Raw genomic sequence first — 26,055 nt, 5'->3', positions numbered from 1 at the left:
ACAAGTGTTTAATGAAAACCTGAACCACCATCCATTATCTCAATAAGGGTCACGTCACACTTTGACAGTCCTGCTAGAGTGGGTATCGCAATGGCCATTCCCATATTACCATTCCCATATTACCATATCTGCCGCAAAAGGACTGTGTGAATGACCCCATAAGAAAGTATAGAGAGTTCATTATAAATGTCAGTTGGTTTGCTGTCACCTGCTCCAGAAAACAGTCCAGCAGCATTGGTCCTAAAGGTGCGTACACACGTCTGATTTTTTCAAACAACCGGTCGTTTTGTGGGGGTTGGAGGGGAAAGCCATGGGCACATTCGGCGGGGAGGGGGGACGTTCCTCCCCCTCCCTCACCTCGTGGCTCTCCCCTCTGCGCTCCCCTCCACTTTAAATTCGAGTCTGGGCAGCGGCGGACAGCGGCAGGCAGCAGACAGATACATACCTTCCGTGCGCTCCAGCGTGCGTTCCTCTCTCTAGTCTCTGATGCGACTTCCTGTATAACGGGCCATGGCCACATTCGGTGGGGAGGGGGGACGTTCCCCCCCCCCTCCCTCACCTCGGGGCTCTCCCCACTGCGCTCTGCTCCAGCTTAAATTAGAGTCCGGGCAGCGGCAGACAGCAGATAGACATACCTTCCTTGCGCCCCAGCGTGCGTTCCTCTCTCTAGTCTCTGACGCGACTTCGAAAGTCGAAGAGACTAGAGAGAGGAACACACGCTGGAGCGCACGGAAGGTATGTATCTGTATAACAGGAAGTCGCGTCAGAGACTAGAGAGAGGAACGCACGCTGGAGCGCACGGAAGGTATGTATCTGTATAACAGGAAGTCGCATCAGAGACTAGAGAGAGGAACGCACGCTGGAGCGCACGGAAGGTATGTATCTGTCTGCTGCCTGCCGCTGCCCGGACTCTAATTTAAGCTGGAGAGGAGCGCAGAGGGGAGAGCCCTGAAGTGAGGGAGGGGGGGGGATGTCCCCCTTTCCCGCCGAATGTGGCCATGGCTTTCCCCTCATGGCTTTCCCCTCCAACCCCCACAAAACGGCCCCAAGCGGACCCCGGGGGGGCCCCACTCTGAAATTCTGCAGGGGGGCCCGGTGGGGCCTAGTTGCACCCTGCAGGCAGTTGCCTTGGCCCTGGAGAAAGTCTCGGGTCCTGATGGATGCTAGCCCTCATCAAATCTTACTAAAAAAGCCAAGTGACCATCAGCGGTGGGCAAAAACTGCTATCTTGCCTAGGGCCCCATTTCATCTCAATCCTTTTCTGCTCTCCACAGGCCTGTCCTCACATCATCATCACCTCTCCTGCATGTAGCAAGCGTGGAGAGATCTGTTCTCACTCTTGGCAGAGAACAGGACATGGTTACCACACCCAGAAGAACTCCATCTTATGGTTCATCTCACCTGTCTCAGTTTCCCCACCCCCTCCCCTGTACCTCATCCTAGCAGGTGACTGCAATCCTCATTCACTGGCCTGGCTGACTGTGTAGAATTCACACTGCAGGAGACAAAGGCATCTGGACACAATATGTCACATCTTACACTAGCAGGTGAGTCAGCTCCTGTATACACTATTTATTCAAAAGCATATTTTGGTGCAGTCTAAATATATCAGCTATTTGGTGGCAGGTTTGGATAATGGATAAATGAACTATCAGCAGGCACCAGGAATATTATTTTTATTATTTATATAGTGCCGACATCTTCCGCAGCGCTGTACAGTGTATATTATCTTGTCACCTAACTGTCTCTCAGAGGGGCTCACAATCTAGTCCCTAACATAGTCATATGTCTATGTATGTATTGTGCAGTACATGTATCATAGTCTAGGGCCAATTTTAGGAGGAAGCCATTTAACTTATCTGTATGTTTTTGAGATGTGGGAGGAAACCAGAGTGCTCAGAGGAAACCCAGACAGACACGGGGAGAACATAAAAGCTCCATGCAGACAGGGCCGGTTCTAGTAACAATGGGTCCCCAGGGCAAAATTAACCGAGGGGCCCCCAACAGACAACCCCCTCCCGACCAAAAAAGTGGCATTAGGGAGCCTTTGTTGCAACCAAGTTTCCTTTTTGGGTGCCTGAGCCGGCTGCTGACCTCCCTCCCAATTTAGCTGTGCTTCCAGGGACCCCTGCAGAGTCTTTGGCAGTGTAGCATCTCACTTGCCCGCCAGCACAGGCGAGACTCTACTCTGACAAAGACTCTGCAGAGGCCCCAGGGAAAAATAGTCAAGATGGGGAGACACTTTGGGGGCCCCTACAGGCTCTGGAGCCCTGGGGCGATTTCCCCCTCTGCCTCTATGGTAGCGCCAGCCCTGCATGCAGATAGTGCCTGGCTGGAATTCAAACCATGGACCCAGCACTGCAAGGCAAGAGCACTAACCACTATGCTATCATGCTGATATTGGTTTCAGGTGATAGGTTTGTGTGCCCAAAGCCAGTGGACAAAGGTTAGGGATATCGGTTAGGTTAGGCAGCAATTTGGAGGGCTATTGTTAAGAGTAAGGGTAGGGGAGGTTAGTTTTAGGTTTCAGGATCACATATTTGTTGTTAGATGTCAGAAAGTGATCATCGCAAAAGTAGAAGTTAGAGTTAGGCTTAAAGAGGAACTGTAGTGAAAGGGGAAAAACTAAATAAATACATTGCAAAGTGAGTTAAAAAATAGGAGATCAAGAAATTATTGATCTTCACCTTGTAATTTGTTCATGTTGTTTGACAAAAAAAAACAGACAGCACCAACTGCCATTATTTATAACCATACCCACTGCAATAGGCTAAAAGGTTTTTTTTAATAGATATAAATACGCACAGAGGGAAATAGTGGTTGCTTGGTGGTTGGAAACAGCTGTTATTTCCCACAATGCAACAAGGCTCTCAGAGAGCAAACTGTCAGGACCTAGGTTATGACATCACACTGTGGGAGGGGTTTTACCGCAATATCAGCCATTCCAGCCATTCAGCCATATAAGCCATTCCATGGTTACAATCTGAGATTACTAATAGTTTTAGAATGTTTATTAGCTGGCTGCTAATTGAAATGAAAAGATCATTGTTAATACTATTAAATTACAAAATAGCTTGAGTTGTAGTAGTTTAATAATAAAAAAAATGGAATTTCCCTTTAATGCTACAATTTGGCCATCAGACGCGGTGAGAACACACAGTTCTGTATTATAATGTGAAAATGTTTCACAAAACTGCTTTGATCAATGATGTCCACAGAAAATGATCCAAGGGACAAGGTAAGAGACGCTAATCCTGGTGCATAGTGCCTTTCTTAGGGAGTGCGCCTAGCACTAAGACCCCGTTTTCAGTGTGTCCAAGTTCCAGACTGGACACTGGAGACATTTGTAAGTATAAGTACATTACAGTTACCCTGCGGGGTTGTTTGGACTTTGGACTTGCCCTAAAAGGGTTAATAGTGGTCAGCTGACCAAAGGAGGTGGACCCTGTATGAAAGGGGTGGTGCATTACAGCTTATAAGTGTGTTGTGTTTCACGTGGTTGCATGTACACTTGAGAAAGGGGCTCGCCCCGAAACATGTCGTGTTTGCTACTTTAATATAAACGCAAGTTTATTCGCCAATTGAGTGCCTCCTTCATTTCTACTTATCATTACAGTTTAAGGACAGTCACGCTTTAAGCTGCTGGCAGTCTAGCGTTTGCTATATTTTTATTTGGATGAAATACCGACTAACCTATTAGCTTGTTTATGAGTGCTGGAGGGAAACAGGAGCACCAAGAGGAGACCTGTGGAAACATGGAGGAACATGCAAACTCCATGCAGTGAGTGTCCTGGAAGCACACACAGGACCTCAGAGCTGCAAGGCCACAGTGCTAACCCTTTAGCCACAGTTAGAACAACCTATTGCTAATATGCAGTCAGTGGTGCATGCATAAAGAGCAAATACATCAGAGGTGTAGAAATATCCTCTCCTCTTCAAAGCACCGGAATAACACACAGCAATGTAAACATCTCACAGATGGAAAACAAAATAATGAGTGCAAAAGAAACGACACAGTATAAAGAGCTCATAGGACACGTGGCAGAATTATAACCGCACAGCATTTGACTAGGGATGCTCGTAAGGGCCACGTTTTGACTTTGAGTGCTATTAATTACATCCTCATGCACTTTCGATTCGACCATAATCTGAATTACGAATGGAATCGCTGTTTCAATTCGAATTCGAAATTAGAAGTCAAAAATACTCATTGTATGCGGAATTATAAGTTGTAATTACTACTGTTATCTTATATATAATACACAGTATATACAGGGGCAGAAACAAGAAATCCCCCAGACCCCCCTGCAAAAAAAAATCCCCCCCCCCCCAGGGCTCGCTCAGGGACTTAATGGGGGGCAGGAGGGGTCGCAACATAAGAGGAGAGCATGGCCGCAGATCGGTGGGGAGGGGGGACATTCCTCCCCTCCCTCACCTCGGGCTCTCCTCTCAGCGCGCCCCCTCCTGCAATCAATAGGGGCAGTGGGCGGGCGGTGGCAGACTGGACACATACCTCCTTAGCGTCGGATGAATTCCGTGTCAGTTCACGGAGGGTGTCTCCATGAACAGTCTGCGAGCCTCCGATCGCGGCTCGCAGGCTAAATGTAAACAAGCGGGGAAGAAATCCCTGCTGTTTACATCATGCGGCGCTGCTGCGCAGCAGCGCCGTAAAGCAGATTGGCGATCCCCGGCCTGAAGCCTATCAGAGGAGGCGCAGGACGGATCGCCGTCCTGTGCCGCCTACAGCAAGAGGGAGAGGGAGGGAAGGAGAGGGAGAGAGGAAATCGCTGCGGAGGGGGGCTTTGATGAGCCCCCCTCGCAACACAAAGATAGCCGGCGGCGATCAGACCCCCCCAGCAGGAAATCCCCCTAGTGGGGAAAAAAGGGGGGAAGTCTGGTCGCCCTGGCTCAAACACGATCCGTGCTGTGGGCTGGAGAGCCCATTCAGCGCAGATCGCCGCAAATGAGCCCGGTCCTTAAAGAGAACCAGAGATGAAGCACCCTCTTGTATTTTACCTTATAAATCAGTGGGAACATGACAGGAAACACCTAATCTGCTCTTTGTTTCATTGTTCTCTGTTTAATCTGACTGTTATCACCTCTGATAAGAATCCCCGACTGAGCACTCAGTCTAGCTTTGCTACAGAAAGATTATAGCTGAGTCTGTCTTCTCTTGTGTCTTTTCAAGCCCAAGCCTGCCCCTTGTGGCTCTGCTATAATGACTCAGCTATAATTATTCCCTGCAAAGCCAGACTGAATGCTCAGTCTGGGATTCTTATCGCAGCTGATAACAGACACTTTTAGCAGTGAGGATGAAACAGAGAGGTGTTTTCTCTAATGTTCTTACTGATATATATGGTAAAATACACAAGGGTGCTTCGTCTCCCTTTAAGTGGTTAACAGAATTGCGGCTTACCAGACACGAACAACCCACGTTTTAAGGTTGCATATATAGCTTTAGCAATTAGGAATGGTAAAACAATCCTCCAGACTGTATCTCAATCCTCCGATTGGAATTAGAACAGTGTCTCAGAATATGAGCAATGCATCAAAACAAAAGGCAGTTCTCAGTGTAGACTGCTTTTATTTCATAAGAACTAAATCAAACAGTGTTTAAAAAAAGCATAAAATGAGCACTTTCATACGGTGTCCAAGCAACGGGTACCCCGTTAGTAAGTTGCGGGTGTGTGCTGGCCAACAGCAGGATCCTGTAAAATGATAAAAAGGTGCCTCCTGTCTCCTTCCTGAACCGGTTTCGTTATCTTGCCTCATCAGGTGCAAAGTAGCACGGGCGACCAGCACCACATTTAGAAACTCCGCCCAGAGTGATCAACTTCCGATCAGGTCATAAGGCCATTGTATAGATCAGGATTTGATTAAAAGACCTAACCAGGATCCGATATTCCAGTTAGGTCAGTTAATCAAACCCAAATTGGCCAGAATCAAACCCATAAGCTAGAACAAAATCAATATAGGAATCCATATACAAAGTGTGCAACAATAACAGTGCGTACGTTTTGCAGGGGTATGTAATCCTAGTGGCGTCGCCTTTGCATGCAACTATAATGATGCATCACCAAACCATGCGGCCATATTGGCACATCGCCAAACCCTGCGACCATACCGGTGCATCGTCTCTATAGGAAAAATATATGACCATAATTGTGCATCCTACATGAGGGGGATACCTCTGTGCTTAGCTTAGGTAGCTTTGCCTTGGGTCAGGCATGCTTTTAGTGTTCCCAAATATGGCCTAGAACACAGGTGTCAAACTCCAGTCCTTGAGGGCATGTATCCACGCCAGTGTTTAGGATGGACTGAAAAAAGGAGAAATGTGTTCTACTTGATAAATCACACCTTTCCTGATTCAGTCCCATCAATTAGTTTGAGCTGTGCCAAAAATGTGTTAGGACCTCGGCCCTTGAGGACTGGTCTGGAGAACAACGTCTCTGGCCTAGAAGCTTGAGAAACTCTGCGCAGGCTGCTAGCCATCGTTCCAAAAACAATGTTCTGATGGTCACCTATGCAGTAGCACTGATGGCACTGATGGGACAGCACGGATATGTTATAATTAATCATGGAAAGATGGGAAAAACCCTCCATAGATATTGTATAGCTTCAAATTATTTTTAGTTTATGAATAAAGCTCAGCCTAAAGTTTTATATCTTCCTGAAATTTTATTATTAAAGGACAACCGATGTGACATGAGACATGACGAGATAGACATGTGTATGTACAGTGCCAAGCACACAAATGACTATGCTGTGTTTCTTTTTTTCTTTCTCAGCCCGAAAGAGTTACACATCAGGTATGCAAGGGACAGTTTCTGTCCGGGTCGAGACTGGGTCGGACTATAGCATAACCCTCACTAATAAGTAATTACAGCCATAAAGCACTTTCCTGTCAATAAATGGCTTCTGTGAACTCAAAAGAGATAGAAAGAGTCAATAGTTCATAGATTTGAGCTCTGGCATACTTCAATAAAGGTGTCATTGAGCAGAGACAATGAAACAGTAAAAACTTAAAAACTAGATTTAAATCTCTATATATATAATTTACAAGTTTCCCTGCATCCGTTATGTCCCTGTGTCAGTGCTTTTTTGCACTGCGCATGTGCAGGGAGGGACACAGAGACACTGAGGAGAGCTGACGGAGGACTGGGCCAGAGGCAGCGGGCGTGTGCGAGAGCGAGCGTCGGGCACGCATGCGTAGTGACAGACCTGGCCCGTTTTTAAATGGGCTAAGATCACTAGTATAAAATAAAACTGTGGGATATCTAAAAAAGTAATTTTTAGAAGAATGAGGATAGATGCAATTGTTATCTCATCAGTTTATTTTCACCTCGGATGTCCTTTAAGGCTGCTTGATAGACTTATGATTTGATGTACCATATTTTTGCTTTGTTAATGAGTGTTCTTTCTTCATTTATCTGTAGCTGGTAACCCTGGCAAAAGGAACAAGCAGCGCTACTGGATCATACTAGCCATTATACTTCTCTTGGTTATTACAAATTTTTCCTTTGATTACCATTCCAATCTGCACATTAATTTGTTTATGGAATTTATGAAAAATATTAAACTGAATAACAGGACAAAGGAAATTTCCCCTGGATCATCACCAGAAAACCCCCGAGCTCTGAGTGGCATGTGGACCATCAATGCAGCTGGACGTCTGGGTAATCTCATGGGGGAATATGCCACCCTGTACTCCCTCGCCAAGATGAACGGTCATCAAGCCTACATCTCCGAAAATATGCACAAGCAGTTGTCAAAGATCTTTAAGATAAATTTGCCACTGATTCACCCAGAAGTAAGCAGTCACATCAAATGGAGGTACTATGGACTCAATAACTGGATGTCTGAAGAGTACCAAAGTATTCACTGGGAATATGTTCATTTTATTGGATTCCCGAGTTCTTTTACGTTCTACCACCACATCAAGGCTGAAATTCTCAGAGAATTTACATTTCATGACTTCATTAAAGAAGAGTCATATGCCTATTTAAACAAAGTTAATGGTGACAGGGGCAATGTCACATTTGTAGGGGTGCATGTTCGTAGAGGAGACATTGTTCCAATCATGTCCAAGAAATGGAGGGGAGTGGTGGCTGACAAAGAGTATTTGCAAAAAGCCATGGACTATTTTAGAAACAAATATGAAAATCCACTCTTTATTGTAACCAGTAATGAGATGGACTGGTGTAGAGAGAACATTGATCCTATACCAGGAGATGTTCACTTTGCTGGGGATGGTGATGAGGGATCACCTGGCCGGGACTTTGCCCTCCTTGCACATTGTAACCACACAATCTTGACCATAGGGACATTTGGTATTTGGGTGGCTTATTTAGTAGGTGGGGAAACCATCTATTTAGCAAATTACACAATGCCTGACTCTCAGTATCTTGAATATTTTAAATATGAAGCTGTTTTTCTCCCGGAGTGGATTGGAATTCCTGCAGACCTCTCTCCGCTTCTAAGTCAGCAGAATCCTTAACGGCAATTCACAACCTCCATTAAAGTGTACCTGAGCCGAAGCTTGGGTACGAAATGAGAGACTTACCTAAAGAGAGGGAAGCCTCAGAGTCCTATTGAGGCTTTCCTCCCTTCTCTAATGTCCCCCGTCGCGGCCCCCAAGAAGATCATATTGGGGCAGCGCAACTCCTCTTCGTGCAGTGTGGCCATGCAGTAGCTGCGTGAGCCTGCCCACGCCTGCGCAATAAGCTGAAGTAGCAAGCTCTTTGCTACTGCGCATGTGTGGGTGAGCTCACGCGGCTACTGTGTGGCCATGCTGCAGAGGATAGGCCCTGATGTGGAAGGGGGCTGCACTCAGCAGCAGGGGCAAGAGGATACTGATGCTTCAAGTCAGTAAGTTACTTTGAACTGGAGCTTCGGCTCGGGATTTCTTTAAAGGGAAGGTTCAAGCAAAATAAAAAAATGAGTTTCACTTACCTGGGGCTTCTACCAGCCCCATGCAGCCATTCTGTGCCCTCGTACTCACTCATTGTTGCTCCAGTCCCCCGCTGGCAGCTTGCCGACCTCGGAGGTCGGGGGCCGCATTGCGTACATTTTTACGCATTCCTGCTAGTGCAGGAATATCAACACATACATTTTTACACGTTACTGGTTCAATGCGTACATTTATACGCATTGAACCAGTAATGCGTAAACATTTATGTGTTAATGGTCCTGCACTAGCGAGAATGCATAAAAATGTACGCAATGCTTCCCGCCGACCTCCGAGGTCGGCAAGCTGCCATCGGGGGACTGGAGCAGCAGTGAGTGACTACGAGGGCACAGGATGGCTGCATGGGGCTGGTAGAAGCCCCAGGTAAGTGAAACTCATTTTTTTATTTTGCTTGGACATTCCCTTTAAGGTTTACCAAGAGGGTTGCAGTATATAAGTGTACACTGAGACAAGAGACTCACTAGAAAATTGAGTACCACCGGTAATCATAGACTTTACTATGCAAAATCAAAACCCCTTTTACATGACATTAAGAGAACCCCTTATTTAAAAACTAGACCCCATTATTTAAAACCATAGAAAAAATCCAAACCGTATGCATCAAGTGAGAACATAGTTAGGATGTGTATTACCAATTATATATTGGCATATACCTTCCCTAATTGTTCTAAAGAACTAAGGTTCTGTTTAAAAAATGTAACGTAATACATGTCTTGCTCATTGAGCACATTAATGTCTCTCTACACTGGCCTTCCAAAAAAGGACTTGTACCGTCTACAGCTGATACAGAATACTGCTGCCAGACTGCTAACCAACCAACCAACCCCGTCACTGACACATAACGCCAGTCCTGCACTCCCTTCACTGGCTACCTATAGAATGGAGGGTCCTATTCAAGATCAGCCTACTGACATTTAAATCACTGAATAATCTGGGCCCTGGATACATGAAAGAAATGTTGCAGCTGCGTAGCAATCCCCTCAATCTCAGATCCACAGGTTCTAATAATCTAATCATATCCAGAGTCCACTTGGAAACTTTTGGTCCCAGAGCCTTGTTATGCTGCTCCTACGTTTTGGAACTCCGAGTCCTTACCTCAACAGATCAGGACAGCTCCATCCCTGGACGTGTTAAATCCAGACTGAAAACCCACCTGTTCAGTTTGGCATTTGCAGAAATATAACTTTTGTTGTGTGAATACTTCATCCTACTACCAATTACTGAATCTGAGAGAGCCTAAGCGCTTCGAGTCCTATGGGAGAAAAGCGCTACAGAAATGTTATTGTATTGTATTATAATGTCATTCATTAGATGGATGTGTAATTCTATGTTAACCTTCTTAATTTATACTTTGTATTTTCCTTACCATACCAGTAATTGAGCATTGAGCATTGGAGAGAGGACTCTTAAAGCTTGGACATCTGGAACATGTTAGAACACTGAGTTTCCTGACCTTTGAGCTTCTGTGAAAACATGATGACCTGCCACAATAGACACTCTATAGTTACATGAAAAAAGATATTTTGCTCTCTTGAAGGCTGGACCTTGACCTTAATATGTAAAATGCTCCATCTAGATATGGTCGTTATCTCAGATATTTACCAAATTATGGTTTCTCTTTCAGATTACCCATTATCTAAACGACAATATCTGAAAGTAAGTGGAATAATTAACGGCAATGTCTGACAGAGGGTCTTAGGGCTAGGCATCAGTGGGTTCTTAGGGTTAGGCACTACCAGTGGGTTCTTAGGGTTAGGCACTACCAGTGGGGTCTTAGGGTTAGGTACTACCAGTGGGGCCTTAGGGTTAGGCACCATCAGGGGGGTCTTAGGGTTATGCACTATCAGGGGGTCTTAAAGTCAGGGCCAGTTTTAGCAGCAATGGGGCCCCAGGGCAAAATAAACCTGGGGGGCCCCCAACAGATACCCCGGGAACAAAAATCGGCATTAAGGGACCTTTTTTGCAGCTGGCATAGTCAGGGTGTGGAGCTCCACATTCTGGCTATCCCAGCCTGCACGGGGGACAAGGGGTTAAAAAGTTTCAGGAGGGGGGACCCCACATAATTTTTTTTTAAATCCCACACTCTAAACAAGAACAAAAAAAGAAAAACAAAATTGGGAGAATAGGAAAAAATGCCAGGGATTTTCACACAGCCATATTGCGGCTGTATAGCGATCCCTGGCCAAAGCGCTGCAGCTGCGGACGGGTTTCCAGGAGGTCCATACGTACTGTGTATGGACCCCCTGGAAACCCCATAAGGAAATTCATTGCTCTTTCTTTTGATACATGTAAAATTACACTACCATTAGGTTTGCTACTAAAAGTGACATTTACCGCATTTAAAAGTATACTTTTTTCCTTCGAAACTTTAAAATCGATTTTCTCAAAAACTTTAAGGTCTTTTAGAAAAATTGTATTTTTCCTCTTATTTCCAATGATCTCCTTAACATATCCTGCAAATTTAGGGTTTCTAACATTTAAGGTGGATTTGCTATTAACCGTTAAAGTCGTCGGGTTTTTAAATGTGTATTTTTTTTTCTTTTGAAACTTTAAAATTAATTTTCTCAAAAACTATAAGGTCTTTTTGAAAAAAATATGTTTCCTCTTGTAGCCACTGGGGGCCCTACAGGCTCTGGGGCGATTGCCTCCTTTGCCTCTATGGTAGCGCCGGCCCTGCTTAAAGTTAGGAATCAGTAAAAGGAAGGTTCTGTGTGAGAGTAGGGTTAGGTTAAGTTTGAGTAAAATATTGGTTAAAATGATCAATATTTTACTATTGGAATTAACTTGTAGAATATCGGTAATATTACCAATAATCTACTTTCGCCTCCTTGAAAATAGGAGGCCTTTCCCTGGTCAGATGATATATACTGTGAGAAACAAGAGTAGAGCAGCACTGCACTAGGCAGCACTAGGCCAGCTTATGTTGTTTTCATAATAGTGCTTACTTGGGCATTCATTGTGCTTAGCACAGCCCGAGGGAGAGGGGGACAAGGATGTCGGTGCTCTGTTTTTTCTTTACTTTTCCTTAAATCAATAAAAACAAAAAAGGTAACAGTCCTCAAAAATTAAATTGCAGAACAAACCTCAAAGCAATTCTTTGGCTTTTTGTGCATAAAAATAGGTTTTATTTATTTTTCAATCTTCCAATAAGACTTCCAATGCGTATTTTAGGAGAAAAAGGAAAAAACTGGTTCGATTTGAGTTGGGACAGTTTCTAGGCTTAATTGCACCCAGGGCGAGGGTGTAAAAATTGCCCCCCCCCACTGTGGACTCGCAAACCTTTAAGGTAGCCATACACTGGTCGATGTGCCATTAGATCGACCAGCTGACAGATCCCTATCTGATCGAATCTGATCAGAGAGGGATCGTATGGCTGCCTTTACTGCAAACAGATTGTGAATCGATTTCAGCCTGAAACCGATTCACCACCTGCTGAGCTGCTCCTGCCGCCTGTCCCCCCCCCCCCCCGTATACATTACCTGACGCTGGCTCCCGGGCATCTTCTCCGCATTGCACGGCTCTGTTCCGGATCCATTACGGCGCTTCCTGTGTTACTCCGTGACCAGGAAGTTCAAATAGAGCGCCCTCTATTAGAACTTCCTGGTCACTGCAGTGACACAGGAAGCGCCGGGATGGATGGAGCCGGAACAGAGCCGTGCAGTACGGAGAAGACGCCCGGGAGCCAGCCTCAGGTAATGTATACCTGAACGGATCGGCCGCCGCTAGCGACGCGCACTTTACCCGCGGGCGATCGAGGGTAATTTCCCGCACGGCGCGATCGACGGACCGATCCGAGGGAGGGAATCGGATCGGCGGCTGCGTTTACCGCGAACGATTGGCAGCAGATTCGATCCCAGGATCGAATCTGCTGTCGAAACAGCCGGGAATCGAGCCAGTGTATGGCTACCTTTAATCTTTGGGGACAGTCACACAGCCACAGGTCACAAGTAGATCTGCATTCTTACTAGTGACCAGCCGCTCATCCAGGAGGAAGCAGGGAGCAAGAAGACACACAGGCGAAGAGAGCCAGGAAAGCTGACTCCTCCATGGGTGCCGCGCACTGACAGCTTGCAATACCGCTACAGGTCATGTGATGACGTGATGATGACTTGATGTCTGATGCAGACAGCCCAGGAGGAGTCAAGGAAGGTAATCGCGTTGGTAATCTTCTTCTTCCATTTGGCTGCACTGCATATCACCAGTTCCGTAGCGGTTATGTCCTTCTGCCTGCGCCCCCTTTCTTCCACTTGCCGGTCTGCACCCAGGGTGGTCGCCCTGCCCGCACTGCCCAAGAAATGGTCTTGCTGGGTCAGATATCAGATCCACCAGGAAAGCAGGTGGCAGGTTGGGGGCATGTAGCGGGCTGTGGGTGCTTCTCAGTTTGGGATGCACACTTTAAAACAAGCATATGATGAAGCAATGTCACAACAGCTGATCCAGGGGCATAACTACAAATCATGGGGCCCGCCAGCAAAACTTTGGGGCCCCATTAATGTCACAACCCTTCCTTTGCCTACTCCTGGTGACCCTCACAGCCTGGGAACCCATATCACAAGAGTCATTAAACAAGTGTGGCCATCAGTATCTGCACGCCCATAACAAGTGTAGCCACAAAAGCACCTGATCTGGAGTATCAGAGAAAGCGAAGGTTAATAGTTGAGCCCCCCACACACCTCTGGGCTCCCTTGTAGTCGCAGGTGCTGCTCCCCTCTAGTTACGCCCCTGAGCTGATCTACATATTTTTGGTCAGTGATTATGTGTAGTACATGCAGAGGATCAGCACAATGCCTGGCGAAGTATCATTTTTAAAAGGAAATCAAAAATGGCACAATCGAAATCCCTGTCACCATAAGATACAACAAGTCATAAATAAAATACTTAATAGGAGCATTATACTGAATTTCCACTAGATGTCACTGTTGGTCCACATGTAATGGCAGCACACAGCAAACCGTTACTTTGCTGTTTTCAGCTAATCCCGGATATTAAACTGTTTTGCTGGACATGGAACAAAAAAACCGCAGGGATTATGTTTGCAGTGTAAATCAAATTCTAAGAGGGCATCGTCATTTTATTAATTTAAGGCAAACTGGTTGCTTGATCTTATGGTTCAGTGGATGAATAAACATGCATCTGAATACATTAAACATCTTGTTTTAAGCCTTGTTTCTTAAATGTGTTGGCATTTCAAAGAATTGCATGTTTTATTCAATATCAAACTTAACCTTCAAAAATACAATGCGCCCATTTCAAACTTTTTTTTCTTTTTGTAAAGTTTAATCAATCAAGATGCACTAATTTTCTTGTGAGTTATCCAACCTTGTCAATGAAATATAAAAGTATACCACGTCATGTTATATGGCAATGCACCCTCTATATGCAAATTATCAATCAGGAATGTCAATAGCGGCAGGGTCAGATTTACCATAAGGCACTGTAGGCATGTGCTTACAGGCGCCCGATGATGGAATGGTGGCTCACTCCTCCTTCCCAAGCAGATCGTAAATGAGAGTTTACTCACCCAGCTCTCGGCATTCCACTGATGAAATCTCCCTTCAGTCAGAGGCACCTCTAGCTACTTAATACTGAGGTTCCTCTATCTACCTAATGCTAAGAGACACCTGTAGCTATGACAGGTAAGGGAAGTAAAGGAGAAGTTACTGCTGGGCCAGCCAGTACACTTGCGGTGTGGTTCGACGGGGGCTTGTAGGTTCAAGGAAGGCGAGATCTAGGGTGCCAAGACATCTGTGCCAATAGGCTCCTGTAATGTAAATCCGGGCCTGCATAGCGGTATTGCAACAGACATTCCTGTACCTGGAGAAAACAAACTATGTGAACAGGCTCATAGGAATGCACAGATCCATTCTTTATCCCCTTTGGTTCAGCACTAAACCTGGTGTGAAATTACCCTAAACCTAATGTTATCACTGGCAATTTTAATTGCTTTTTAACTAGTTAGGAGCTAGATCAGTATTCATTTGTTTTTCTTCCTGAGTTCGCACACAAGGAATGTTTTTGCTCCTTATTCATGAATACTCTAAGATCCCAGCAAGCCACTTACAATAAATTCTCCCCAATTAACTTAGGTTTGGTTTTAGTTTTCTTACCTACTTTTCAGCACTTCTTCACTTAACAGGTGCTAGCGTGAGGTAGAGGCCAGGGAGAAGATTAGTGTCAGATCCTAAGGTGGAAGCCACATGCCATTTTCGCAGGTGGGTCCCGGGCCAGATCTGTGAAGGTCCCAGTATAGATTATATCAGTCTAGAAGGGGAAACAAAGCCAGTTCTGGAGCTCTGGGACTCCCTGGAACTCCCACGAGTACCATAAATTCAAAACAGAAAATACTTAAAGAGTAACTGTCAGGCTGCAGAAGCTAATTTAAACCTCTATTCTCCTGTGTTAAACAGTTTAGAAGGAAGCCAAAAAGGCATTACTGAAGATAAAAATCTCTCTTACCTTTGATGTGTGCTTATCAGCAAAGCTGTTAGACCCAAGCAGGACGCAAGCCGCATACTATACTGCAAAGCATTCTGGGGCCCTCCCCTCGGCTGCTAATGAGAGGTTACAGCAGCTTGTAATCAGTCCAGCGCGTAGCACTGATAAATCTCCGGGCAGAGTACACTGCAGGAGTCAGCTATTGTTCCTAGCCACATGGCTAATTAATATTCACTGCACACTGTGTTATTCAGTACGAGCTTTTCTGTGATCAGGAAGCAGGCAGGACATGACGACACAATTGGCTTCATAGAAGACAGAAAAACATGGAACCTGCCATGAGCTGTCAGGAGCATCAATCTCTGCATATACTATATAAAAATTCTGTGAAGTACAAACGTGGACAGTGAAATGCATATGTAATGTAAGTACAGCCAATCTTTAGCTACTGATATATGTGTTTATTTTCTCTGACACCTTATACCTAACAGCTCCTCTTTAAAGCAGTGGGAATCTAGCCAGGAGTGGCCACTGTTTTCCCAAGAGGTCACACAAATTTCATAAGGACATCCAAAGACCTGCAGACTTCCCAGAATCCCAAACCTCAGCTCAATCCTCAGTGTTCATCACTGTACAATAGGAAAGAGATTGGAAGTTATATGATTCATGGGAGATTATCTAGGCAAAACCTGGATAAAAACAGAACTTTTTGAAGTCAAAGGGGAAAAATAGTCTTGGTAGCCAGAGCTGGTGTAATATCTTCAGATACTATAAAGTTAAAAGACACCACGTTAGATGGGTACAACTATACAATGATTGTTGATGTTAGGCAACCACAATCTGGGAATCAGGAGAATGTCTTCATCCTCCCACACCATGCTTTGGTATATCATTTTGCTGGAATAGCTCTCTTGGAAGCTAGCTCACGCTCCACAACAGGCCTTCACATTGGGGAAGGAGAGATGTTTCGTAGGGAAGGGGTGTGAGAACCTGGGGGGGGGGGGGGGGGGAGGGGGGGTTATAGTTCAATCAAAAGGAAATAATGAGGTGCTCTGAGAAATGGTTAAGGGTGAATGTGAGATTTCCTTCTTATTTAGGACACACGTAGGGTAATAAAAACTTTTTATTGCCACACAACGCGTTTCGCTGGTCTTTACCGGCTTCATTAGGTTAAAAACTTCAAATCTACCAGGGTACCCTAACTGTTTTTTTTTTAAACTTCAAGACTCTCTTTGTGAGATAAGCTAAACTCACCTTCTCCCTCAAGCACTTCTTAGAAGGGAAGGGGGCAGTCCATGAAATGTTGTTGGATTGAACATTGATTATGAATAATATTTGTACTTGATGCCTTTAAATACATCTTTTCCTTTAAAATGTATCAGCTGCTGAAGTTTTAGGGTCCTTTCACACTGAATCTGTTGCGTTCCATCGTAGTGAAACTACTGCTAAATGAATGGTAGTATACCTTGGGTCTGCCTGCTTTGGGTTGATGAAATAGTTCATTCATATGCCTCACTCTAACCACTTGAAACCAATTCTTAGCCAGCACACTCATGGCTGGAAAAATTCACATGTGCAGACAGTGCTCATACATGTTACCAGGCGTTACACAAACTACATAATGTACGTTATGGTTTGCTTAACGTGCATTACACACATGGCATGACATGCACTTTGTGTAACATGTGATACAACCCACGCGTTGTTTGTATAAGACAAGTAACCAATGTTACTAAGTTTGCAAAACTACTGGCAATTACTTATTCTCCTGAGTATTCTCCAAGGAGATCATTTTCCATCTTATCTACAAAATACAAAGCAAATAGAAAAAGTATTAATATGTAGGTAAAAAGTGATATAAAAGTTACTGTATTTTCTTTCTGGTTGGGGGCTTAAAGTGTACCCCGAGCTAACCCCAGGGGCCCGGGTCAAAAAATGGATACTCACCTAAAAAGAAGATTTGCAGAAATCACTAAATCACTAGCGAAAACAGCATTGCAAACCTAAAGCAGCAGAGTATTGCCAGAAGAGCTGCTCAAATCCGGAACCGGGAGATACCCGGATAGTTGCTATCCGGATATCTCCCAGAAAACCTGTGCAGGGTGGGCGGGGGGTCAATCTTACCTGTCTGACGTCTTCTTTGTCCGTCCCTCGGCACCTCCCACGATGCGCTCCACGCACGTCACGTGATTACAAACACTTCCTCCTTCAACCCGGAAGGAGGAAGTGTTTGTAATCACGTGACCGCCGCTTGGACCGCATAGTGGGAGGCGCCGAGGGACGGACCAAAGAAGACGTCAGACAGGTAAGCTTGACCCCCCCTGCCCAGGTAACTGGGAGATATCCGGATATAACTATCCGGATGTCTCCCGGATCCGGATTTGAGCAGCTCTGATTGCCATTTCCAGATTTAAACCTACCCCTCCTCGGAGTATTTCAGTCTACCTTCCTGGCCCTGGACTCGTTTCTCTTATGCTGGGGATACACGGTACGTTTCTGTACCGTGTATCGAGCAGCTGATCCGGCCAGCTGATAATATTCAGCTGGTCCGATCACACTGCTCGACCCCGGCCCGCTCGATCCTCGCCGGCGGACAATGGCAGGGAATCGAGCAGCTGATAAGGAGCGCCGGCGGGGACGAGCGGTAATCGATCCGCGCGGATGAGCGGGAACGCGGCGGGGGTCGATAGGGCGGCTAATCGGCCGCCGGATTGACCCGTGTATTCCCAGCATTACAGAAGCCATGGACCTGCCTAATCCTGATGTGTTCAGTATCAAACATCAATATTACAGGAAGCGTAAGACCCAATCCTCATGGACCAGCCTGGGGGGCAGAACTGAAAGCTCCCTCTTAGATTCACACAAGGAATAAAAGAAGCCAGATCTTTTTTGATGGTGACCACAAATTCTCCTAAAATGCAAATCTTTATTCACTTAATTACATTTAACCAATCAAAGCCTTTGGCTCCCAGGTAATTAAACAGATGTTTGCTAATGAATCTGCAGCTGTTAACTAGGTACGGTCAACAAGATGTCAATAATTAGAAGTTGATGCAAGAATAAACAAATTTTTAATGCAAATGTTATCAAGTTTTTTAATGCAGCTTGAAAATGGATAAAGTCCTCCTTGGTGGTATTCAGTTGGTCCATTTTCAAACTATGTACATTTGCACAGAAAATTTGCATACTCTTGCATCAACTCAGAATTATTTGCATTTTAATGAGCACACCTGTTGACTTTGCTGGGCTCACTTATTTTCATTTATTGGGTCAGTGGAAATACAGTATGCGGTTTAGAAGAATTTTTTTCTCAGCGGGTAATTTTGCCAGAGCATTAAAGGAATTCTATCAAACTTTCACTATTTCTGTAAGCATTATAAATCATTTTGCCAACAACAGTAAGAATGATCAAAGCCTATATTTTTGCTGTGCAGCTTCTTCTGTCTTTATTTAACTTACTGTCTGTGTCCCCTGAGAAAACTGACGGTGACGGGGAATTGGGGCAGTTCATTATTCAAGAGGGGGATCCTCTTGCTGCATACAGCCATGCTTTATTCTATTGTGATGCTCCTCACACAGCAGAGCGACTTATGCAGCACACGATCGGCTCATAAAGTTACTGAGGAGCCCTCTCTCGCTGCTAGACTGAAGTAGACTTCCCTGTTCTGAGCTGCGTAATTAGTTGTATCTACACAAAGGTAAACATGAGCTGGAGGAAGGCGCGTCATTGCTCTGAAGAGGAGGCGTAGAGGAAGATTTATTATGATAATAAATCTTTCTCTACGGCTCTCTTCAGAGCAATGACGCGCCTTCCTGTGAGGAGCATCACAATAGAATAAAGCATGGCTGTATGCAGCAAGAGGATCCCCCTCTTGAATAATGAACTGCCCCAATTCCCCGTCACCATCAGTCTTCTCGGGGGACACAGACAGTAAGTTAAATAAAGACAGAAGAAGCTGCACAGCAAAAATATAGGCTTTGATCATTCTTACTGTTGTTGGCAAATTGATTTATAATGCGTACAGAAATAGTGAAAGTTTGATAGGATTCCTTTAAATACCCTCTTTCCCTGAAAATAAGATCTAACCTGAAAATAAGCCCTAGCTGGAATTTTGAGCTTGCTTGAAATATAAGCCCTACCGTGAAAATAAGCCCTACAGGAAGTTAAAGGGTAGGAAGAGACAGCTAGTAAGTGGGGACACAGTGGTGCAGTGCCAGTCGGGCACTGAACCTGTCATCCCAGCACACAGCAAGGTTATCAGCTGTGTGCAGGGAAGACAGTAGCATACTTTCAAATCCATGAACACTACAGTACAAAGGAACAGGAAATGTTCTGCTGAGAGACACTACCTAATAGAAATATAAGACATCCCCTGAAAATAAGCCCTAGCACATCTTTTAAAGCAAAAATTAATATAAGACACTGTCTTATTTTCGGGAAAAGACGGTAGTACAGACCTCACATAAGGCTCAGAGTACAGAGGTTTCTTTGCACATGATAAAGACAAGATCAGGGAGTAACAAGACTCTGCTCGTCACACCCAGCAAACACCCTGTCAACCTGCCCTTCCCCCCCATCCTACAGATCTCCCCATGTAGTAACAGAGCTTCATCCTTTACCTATTTCATGCAGCGAGAGAGGCCCTCCTCCCTCTCTCCTCGCAGCTCCCCCTTGCACTCGACTATGATGCAGAGAGTGAGGAAGACCTGTCTCGCCGTTGGTGAAGTATGACGCTCTGATGCCCCCCACTCTGCAAATCACAGCAGGAGTTGCCCTATTAGCACCTTGGTCCCCCTGCGATGATGGGGATCACAGAGGTTATTGTTATGCAACTGGACAACATGATAGCCTTCGATCATTTTTTCATCTGTGAGAATTTGCTGTTATTTAAAGCCCAACTAAACCCAAAAGGGATTTAGGCAAATTCTAATAGCAATCAGGGTAATATAGGACTATAAACAGTATAAAGAAACAAAGGGCTAAGCAGGATACCTGTTTCATAGGCCAAACGTGCCTGCCAATGCATCACAGCTCGCTTCCTCTCCACTTTCAACTACAAGGTCAGTTAGGTGTGATCATGTGACACTCAAAGTAGCAAGAACAATAAACGCAAGACTACACTAGCAAGCATGTGGCAACATGAGGAGGCGGAACTTGTAATCTGCAGTAAGTAGGTGTGAGCAACTGTAAAGGTACATACACACGTCAGATTTTTCCAAACGACCAGTCGTTTGGACGTCAAATCGGGCGTGTGTGCAAATGGTCGTTCAGCTGATAACGCTGGTTTTGACGGATCCGCTCGCCGAATCGGTCAAATCCAGTCTTATCAGCTAAAGGACCGTTTGCACACACGCCCAATTTGACATCCAAACGACCGGTCGTTTGGAAAAATCCGACATGTGTATGTACCTTAAGAACTCAGTCCGCTAACAGGAAAATAGTAGGCAGGAATTGTATGGGTAGGGGCATAGCTGGTGGCAAGTGTAGCTACACAAAGACTTTTTTTTTACATTTGAAAAGTTCAGTTACAAAGGTAAGGCTTAAACCTTGCACGACTCAATACGATTGCATTAGAATCCATCTTGTTCGGTTTGGGGTTTAGTTTGGGCTATGAGCATGGTTATGCCATTCTGTCAGTAATCGTGATTGCTGGATTGCGGATTCTGGTCACCTATCAGTTCAGTAAATATCAGTGATTACTATCTATTATAAATAGGCACGGATTCAGTCTATGCAGTGCTACGCTCTTCTGTTATTCCCCTGATTGCAATCATTTCTTCACAGTGGATGTCATTTTGGTAAGATTATTCTCGCTGAGGTTCCCCTTTCTGCTGGCCTTCTCTTCTTTCTTTAAAACCTAGGAAAAAATGCATAAAAGCATACAATACTTAATATAGGTTTATTTAAAGTGGACGCCCAGGCCAATAAAGAAACTCACCAATTGAGAGTTCACTCAGAAACTATTAAATCAGGCAGCTGAATACACAATCATAACACAAACATTATTTGCCATATCATCTGTATCTATCCAACCAGTGGCGTAGCTAAGAGGCTGTGGGCCCCAGTGCAAGTTTTACATGCCCCCCCCCCTTCCCCCAGCACTCTATATATAACAATTGATACGGCGCACCAACACCTGCCAAGGACAGCCACAGTGTCAGAGGTGCAAGAAGGGGTGGAAAACAGTGTGTTAATGATCACTACTATTCAAAGCATCTATATAAGTGAATATTATCGGCACAGGACCAAATAAAGAGCTAGTACTGTAGTTGAGGATAGGCCCCTTGGGGCCCCTCTGGCCTAAGGGTCTCCGATACAGTGGCAAACTCTGTACCCCCTACGCCACTGTATCCAACTAGTTTTATGATTCGCACATCCCTTGTGCAACGCAACTGCTTAAAGGATACCAGAAGTGACGTGACATGGTGAGATAGACATGGGTATTTACAGTGCCTAGCACACAAATAACTATGCTGTGTTCCTTTTTTTCTTTCTCTGCCTGAAAGAGTTAAATATCAGGTATGTAAGTGGTTAACTCTGTTCTGACTCAGACAGGAAGTGACTACAGTGTGACCCTCACTGACAAAAAATTCCAACTATAAAACACTTTCCTAGCAGAAAATGGCTTCTGAGAGCAAGAAAGAGATAAAAAGGGGAATTTCTTATCAGTGAGGGTCACACTATAGTCACTTCCTGTCTGAGTCAGGACTGAGTGAGCCACTTACATACCTGATATTTAACGCTTTCAGGCAGAGAAAGAAAAAAAGTTATTTTGTGTGCTAGGCACTGTACATACACATGTCTATCTCATCATGTCACATGTCACTTTGGGTATCCCTTTACCACTTAGGGACCGCGTGATTTTCTTATGATCTGTGCTGGGTGGGCTCTTCAGCCCCCAGCACAGATCACGTTGCAGGCAGGGCGATCAGACTTCCCCCCCTAGGGGGATGTCCTGCAGGGTGGGTCTGATCGCCGCCGGCTGTTTGTGTTTTGCGGGGGGGGGGGGCTCCTCAAAGCCCCCCTCCGCAGTGCTATTCCCCCCTCCCTCTCCTTCCCACTGTAGGCGGTACAGGACGGCGATCCATCCTGTACCGCCTCTGATAGGCTTCAGCCGCGATCGGCTTCAGCCTGTCAGATGACGGTGATCCCCGGCCAATTAGAGGCCGGGGATCGCTGATCTCCTTTACGCCGTGCCGTGTAAACACCGGAGTTTTCTTCCCCGGGTGTTTACATTTAGCCTGCGAACCGCGATCGGAGGCTCGCAGGCTGTTCATGGAGACTCCCTCCGTGAACTGACATGGAACGGCTGCTCGTTTCCATGGAAATACAGGAAAGACAGCGGCGGCTGGTCATTAAGTGGTTAATAACAACTTTGTTGTAATGCAGGAGACCACGCCTTATTGTAGGTCTATTGAGGCTTTTAAACTTGCTCTAGGACATACCCCTTCTAGGTTCCTGCCGCTGATAAGAGTGTGATGATGTTGCCATTATATGCCATTAGCGCTGTTTGTCACCCCTATATATTGATGTCTGTAACCCTATGTATTGTTCAGTGCTGCATAATATGTTGTTGCTTTATAAACAAAATCAATAATAATAAAGTGCCTCTTTAATAAATAATTGTATACTGTAATGGGGGTTAGTGTACTTTGATTAGGTGTGGTTAAATTGTGGCCCAAGTTATCAGGCTTCAAACTGGCATGGAAAAGTAGTGTTTAGTAAAATGAATATGCAAAAATATTGGTGTTGTGCTGATGCACGTTTATTGTAAGTAATTTGTATTAGCAGAGTTTTACGACATGGTGGGATTATACAGTATATACAGTATATGTGCACAAACCTCCTGCAGAGCCTACATGGAGGAAACTGTTTCAAGGTAGGAAAATTAAGGCTGGATTTATACTTTTTGTACCCCTAGGCCTAGTATGTTGTTGTGGCTCCGCTTTCATGTGCAGCAGCACCCCTCCCATTCCACGTGCAGCCCCCTCTTCCATGTGTATCATCCATATATTGCAGCCTCTCTCTTTCATGAACAGCTTCCTTGAGCACCAGTTTCCCCTTTTTGTGTTGCTCCCCATTTTCAGCCTCCTCTTTCAAATGTAGCAACCCCTCTTTCATGTCCAGGCGCCCCCTTGGGCTGCATCTACCCAAGGCTCAGGCCTTTGTGGCCTTTCCAGACATCCGGCTCTGAGGGCATTCCCATGCTCCAACCACTGTTTTCCTTTGGAACAGTGTAAGAGCCCACAGCACACTGTGATGAGATAAAATTCACGTCTTCTATGCAGTATTGGTACATTAAAGAAGACAGAAATGGCATCTGACGTGTTTCAGACATATGACGTTACTTAGGATGTTATGTCTAATACGCGTCAGTTTCCATGTCTGTCTCCTTGAATGTACCAATAAAGAACACTTGGATTTTATCATATCACGGTGTGCTGCGGGCTCTTGTACCATGTTATGGTCCTGTAAACGGATTGCCAAGCACCACCAGTGTGAAGGGGTTGAAGTGGTCTACCCAGGGGAGTGACAATAGACTCTGCAAGGGATGCAGCCGCAGGGGGGCCCAGAATCCACAGAGGGCCCCAACCTTACAGACTGAATACTAAGGTCAGAGAGAGAAAAAGCTTTCTGCTCTCTGCACAATTGTTCTAATGACTGCATCTGCAATAGCTCTAATGACTGCATGACTGATAATGAATCATACAAAGTTTTGCAGACAGTCCCTAGTCAGTGTGCAGCAGGGTCTTGTGTACAGTGCCCAGCCCCCAACCCCTCTACAAGTGCTCTGTACTGTAGTGATGCTGGAGAAGTCTGCAGAACCAGTTCTGCTCCACCAGAGATGGACAGGGTGAGTGTAATAAGCTGAGGCTGGGAGCACACTCATCTGTTGGGTTTTTGTGTGCATTTTCTGCACACCTTGGGCTTGATTTACTAAACCATGATAATGTTTAGTTTTCACGTTCGTGCACAATCACAATTTTTTGCGAAAATGTTGCGATTGCGCGTGCAAATTCGCGATCGTGCGCAAATGCGAAAACGGCCGTGATATGAGTTATCACGGTTTAGTGAATGAAGCCCCATGTGTGTCTGTATGTGTGAAAACATGCACATTTTATCACAGAAGCCAATGTAATCAATAGAGAAAATGCATGCAGTGCTTCACTGCTGTCTGTTTATATCTACATGGGGAAAACACATTCAAGTGTACACTGGCCAATTGAATAACATTGGTTCTCAGTTTACCTGTGCAGAAAGCGAGGGGAGAGGAGGAGGGAGAGGGAGAGGGCCCCATCCAAAGTTTCGCAGGGGGGCCCAGTGATTTCTAGTTACGCCCCTGGGTCTGCCTGCTCTTTTGCTCACTGTTTCTCTTTGATGCGCTCCCCACAGCAGTCCATAAAGCTAATTCTAAGACTCAGAAGTGATTTTTTTTTTTTAGTGCATGGCTTCTGAGTCATGCTTTGAAATTACTTTATATTACATGACAAAATGATGAAGAATCCAAATTCGCCTGCAATGTCTCCGGGATCACGTCATCAAGCTGTGAAAGAATTATGCTGGGGGCTTTCCTCGGGCTACAAGGCAACGGTTAGATAACGCTTATCAGGCAGCTCATCTGTGTCATTGTCACATTAATATCGTATGACAGGGTGAATTGTTAAAAGGGATAAAATGAGCTACAAGGCTGAAAATGCTATGCTAGATAATCCCCGGGAGTTTGGAGCCTGACAAGGAAGATCTTACGCGATCCGCAGCTTTCACCCTGACTCTAATTTGTGGGTCCGAGCGGCAAGACGGCGAGGAGGAACATTCTTTCTTATTAATGACATCTCAAATAAAGAAAAGGTAACTTGAAAAATCAACTTGTTATAGGATTCCGAGGCAGGCATTCATCTTAGGTGATACTGTAATGTGTTTCCAGGTTGGGTTACCGTAACGACGGGGAGTACCCAGACAGGTTATGGATGGCCAGAAACTCAGAGAGAATAAGAAACGGAAACGTTCTGTACTGAAAGCACTGATTGTGTTCTTAACTCTTTAGCAGCCAAATGCAGGGACACATTTTTCCTGCTGCTGGGAAAGTGTGCCTTCCCCAGCCTGGCAGGCTGTCCGGATGTCTGGATTGGCTTCTTCTTCCACCACCACAGCTGTGATGTAATCCCAACAACGTCTTCTGGGTTCCGATCACATGATATGACGTGATGGGGATCCAGGAGAACATGTCAGTGTTACAGCGCCACCTGTTGGTGGAAGAGGGGTGATGGAAGAGTCTCACCCCTCTTCCACTACTAGGTGGCGCTGTAATGCTGACATAGTCTCCTGGATCCCCATCATGTCATATCATGTGATCGGATTGGAACCCAGAAGACCTTTCCGGAAGTTCAGAGCCACTGGTGGAGGAAGAGATGAAGCTGTCCGGAACAGGTAACTAGAACTGCTCTCTGCCACCCGCTCATTTGGCTGCACTAGACAGCTAAATGAGATATGCCAACAGAGGCTTAAGGTGGCCACTAACAATCCAATTTCTAGCGAAAAATCTTTCAAGCGGTCAGATAATTCTGATCGGAAGAAAAATCATTCACTACAATATCAATGAACCAATCTTTGCTTCCTATCTATCACAACCAACTAGAAAATCCAAATTTTG

General features: G+C 45.2%; 2 protein-coding genes across 2 annotated transcripts in view; one reads left to right on the top strand and one right to left on the bottom strand.

Moving 5' to 3' along the window:
* Positions 1–1,525: 1,525 nt before the first annotated feature.
* LOC137522180 (galactoside alpha-(1,2)-fucosyltransferase 2-like) lies at positions 1,526–8,497 on the top strand. The gene is made up of 2 exons (XM_068242213.1): positions 1,526–1,547; positions 7,437–8,497. Exons 1-2 carry the CDS (start codon positions 1,526–1,528, stop codon positions 8,495–8,497), a joined length of 1,083 nt encoding a protein of 360 aa, XP_068098314.1.
* A 12,639-nt stretch (positions 8,498–21,136) lies between these two features.
* ODAD1 (outer dynein arm docking complex subunit 1) overlaps positions 21,137–26,055 on the bottom strand; it is a 147,492-nt gene continuing 142,573 nt past the window's right edge. The window contains exon 15 of the mRNA XM_068242978.1: positions 21,137–21,261. Coding sequence (XP_068099079.1) covers positions 21,175–21,261 — 87 coding nt within the window. The 3' untranslated portion in view covers positions 21,137–21,174. The remainder of the gene's footprint in view (positions 21,262–26,055) is intronic.

This window comes from Hyperolius riggenbachi, chromosome 6, assembly GCF_040937935.1.
Source record: "Hyperolius riggenbachi isolate aHypRig1 chromosome 6, aHypRig1.pri, whole genome shotgun sequence".
In the NCBI taxonomy this organism is placed as follows: Eukaryota; Metazoa; Chordata; class Amphibia; order Anura; family Hyperoliidae; genus Hyperolius; species Hyperolius riggenbachi.
This window is presented reverse-complemented; position numbering and strand designations above follow the sequence as displayed.

Coding starts and splice junctions, on each gene's coding strand:
- LOC137522180 (XM_068242213.1), top strand. CDS start 1,526: ATGTCACATCTTACACTAGCAG. Junction 1,548..7,436: donor GTCACATCTTACACTAGCAG/GTGAGTCAGCTC, acceptor ATTTATCTGTAG/CTGGTAACCCTGGCAAAAGG.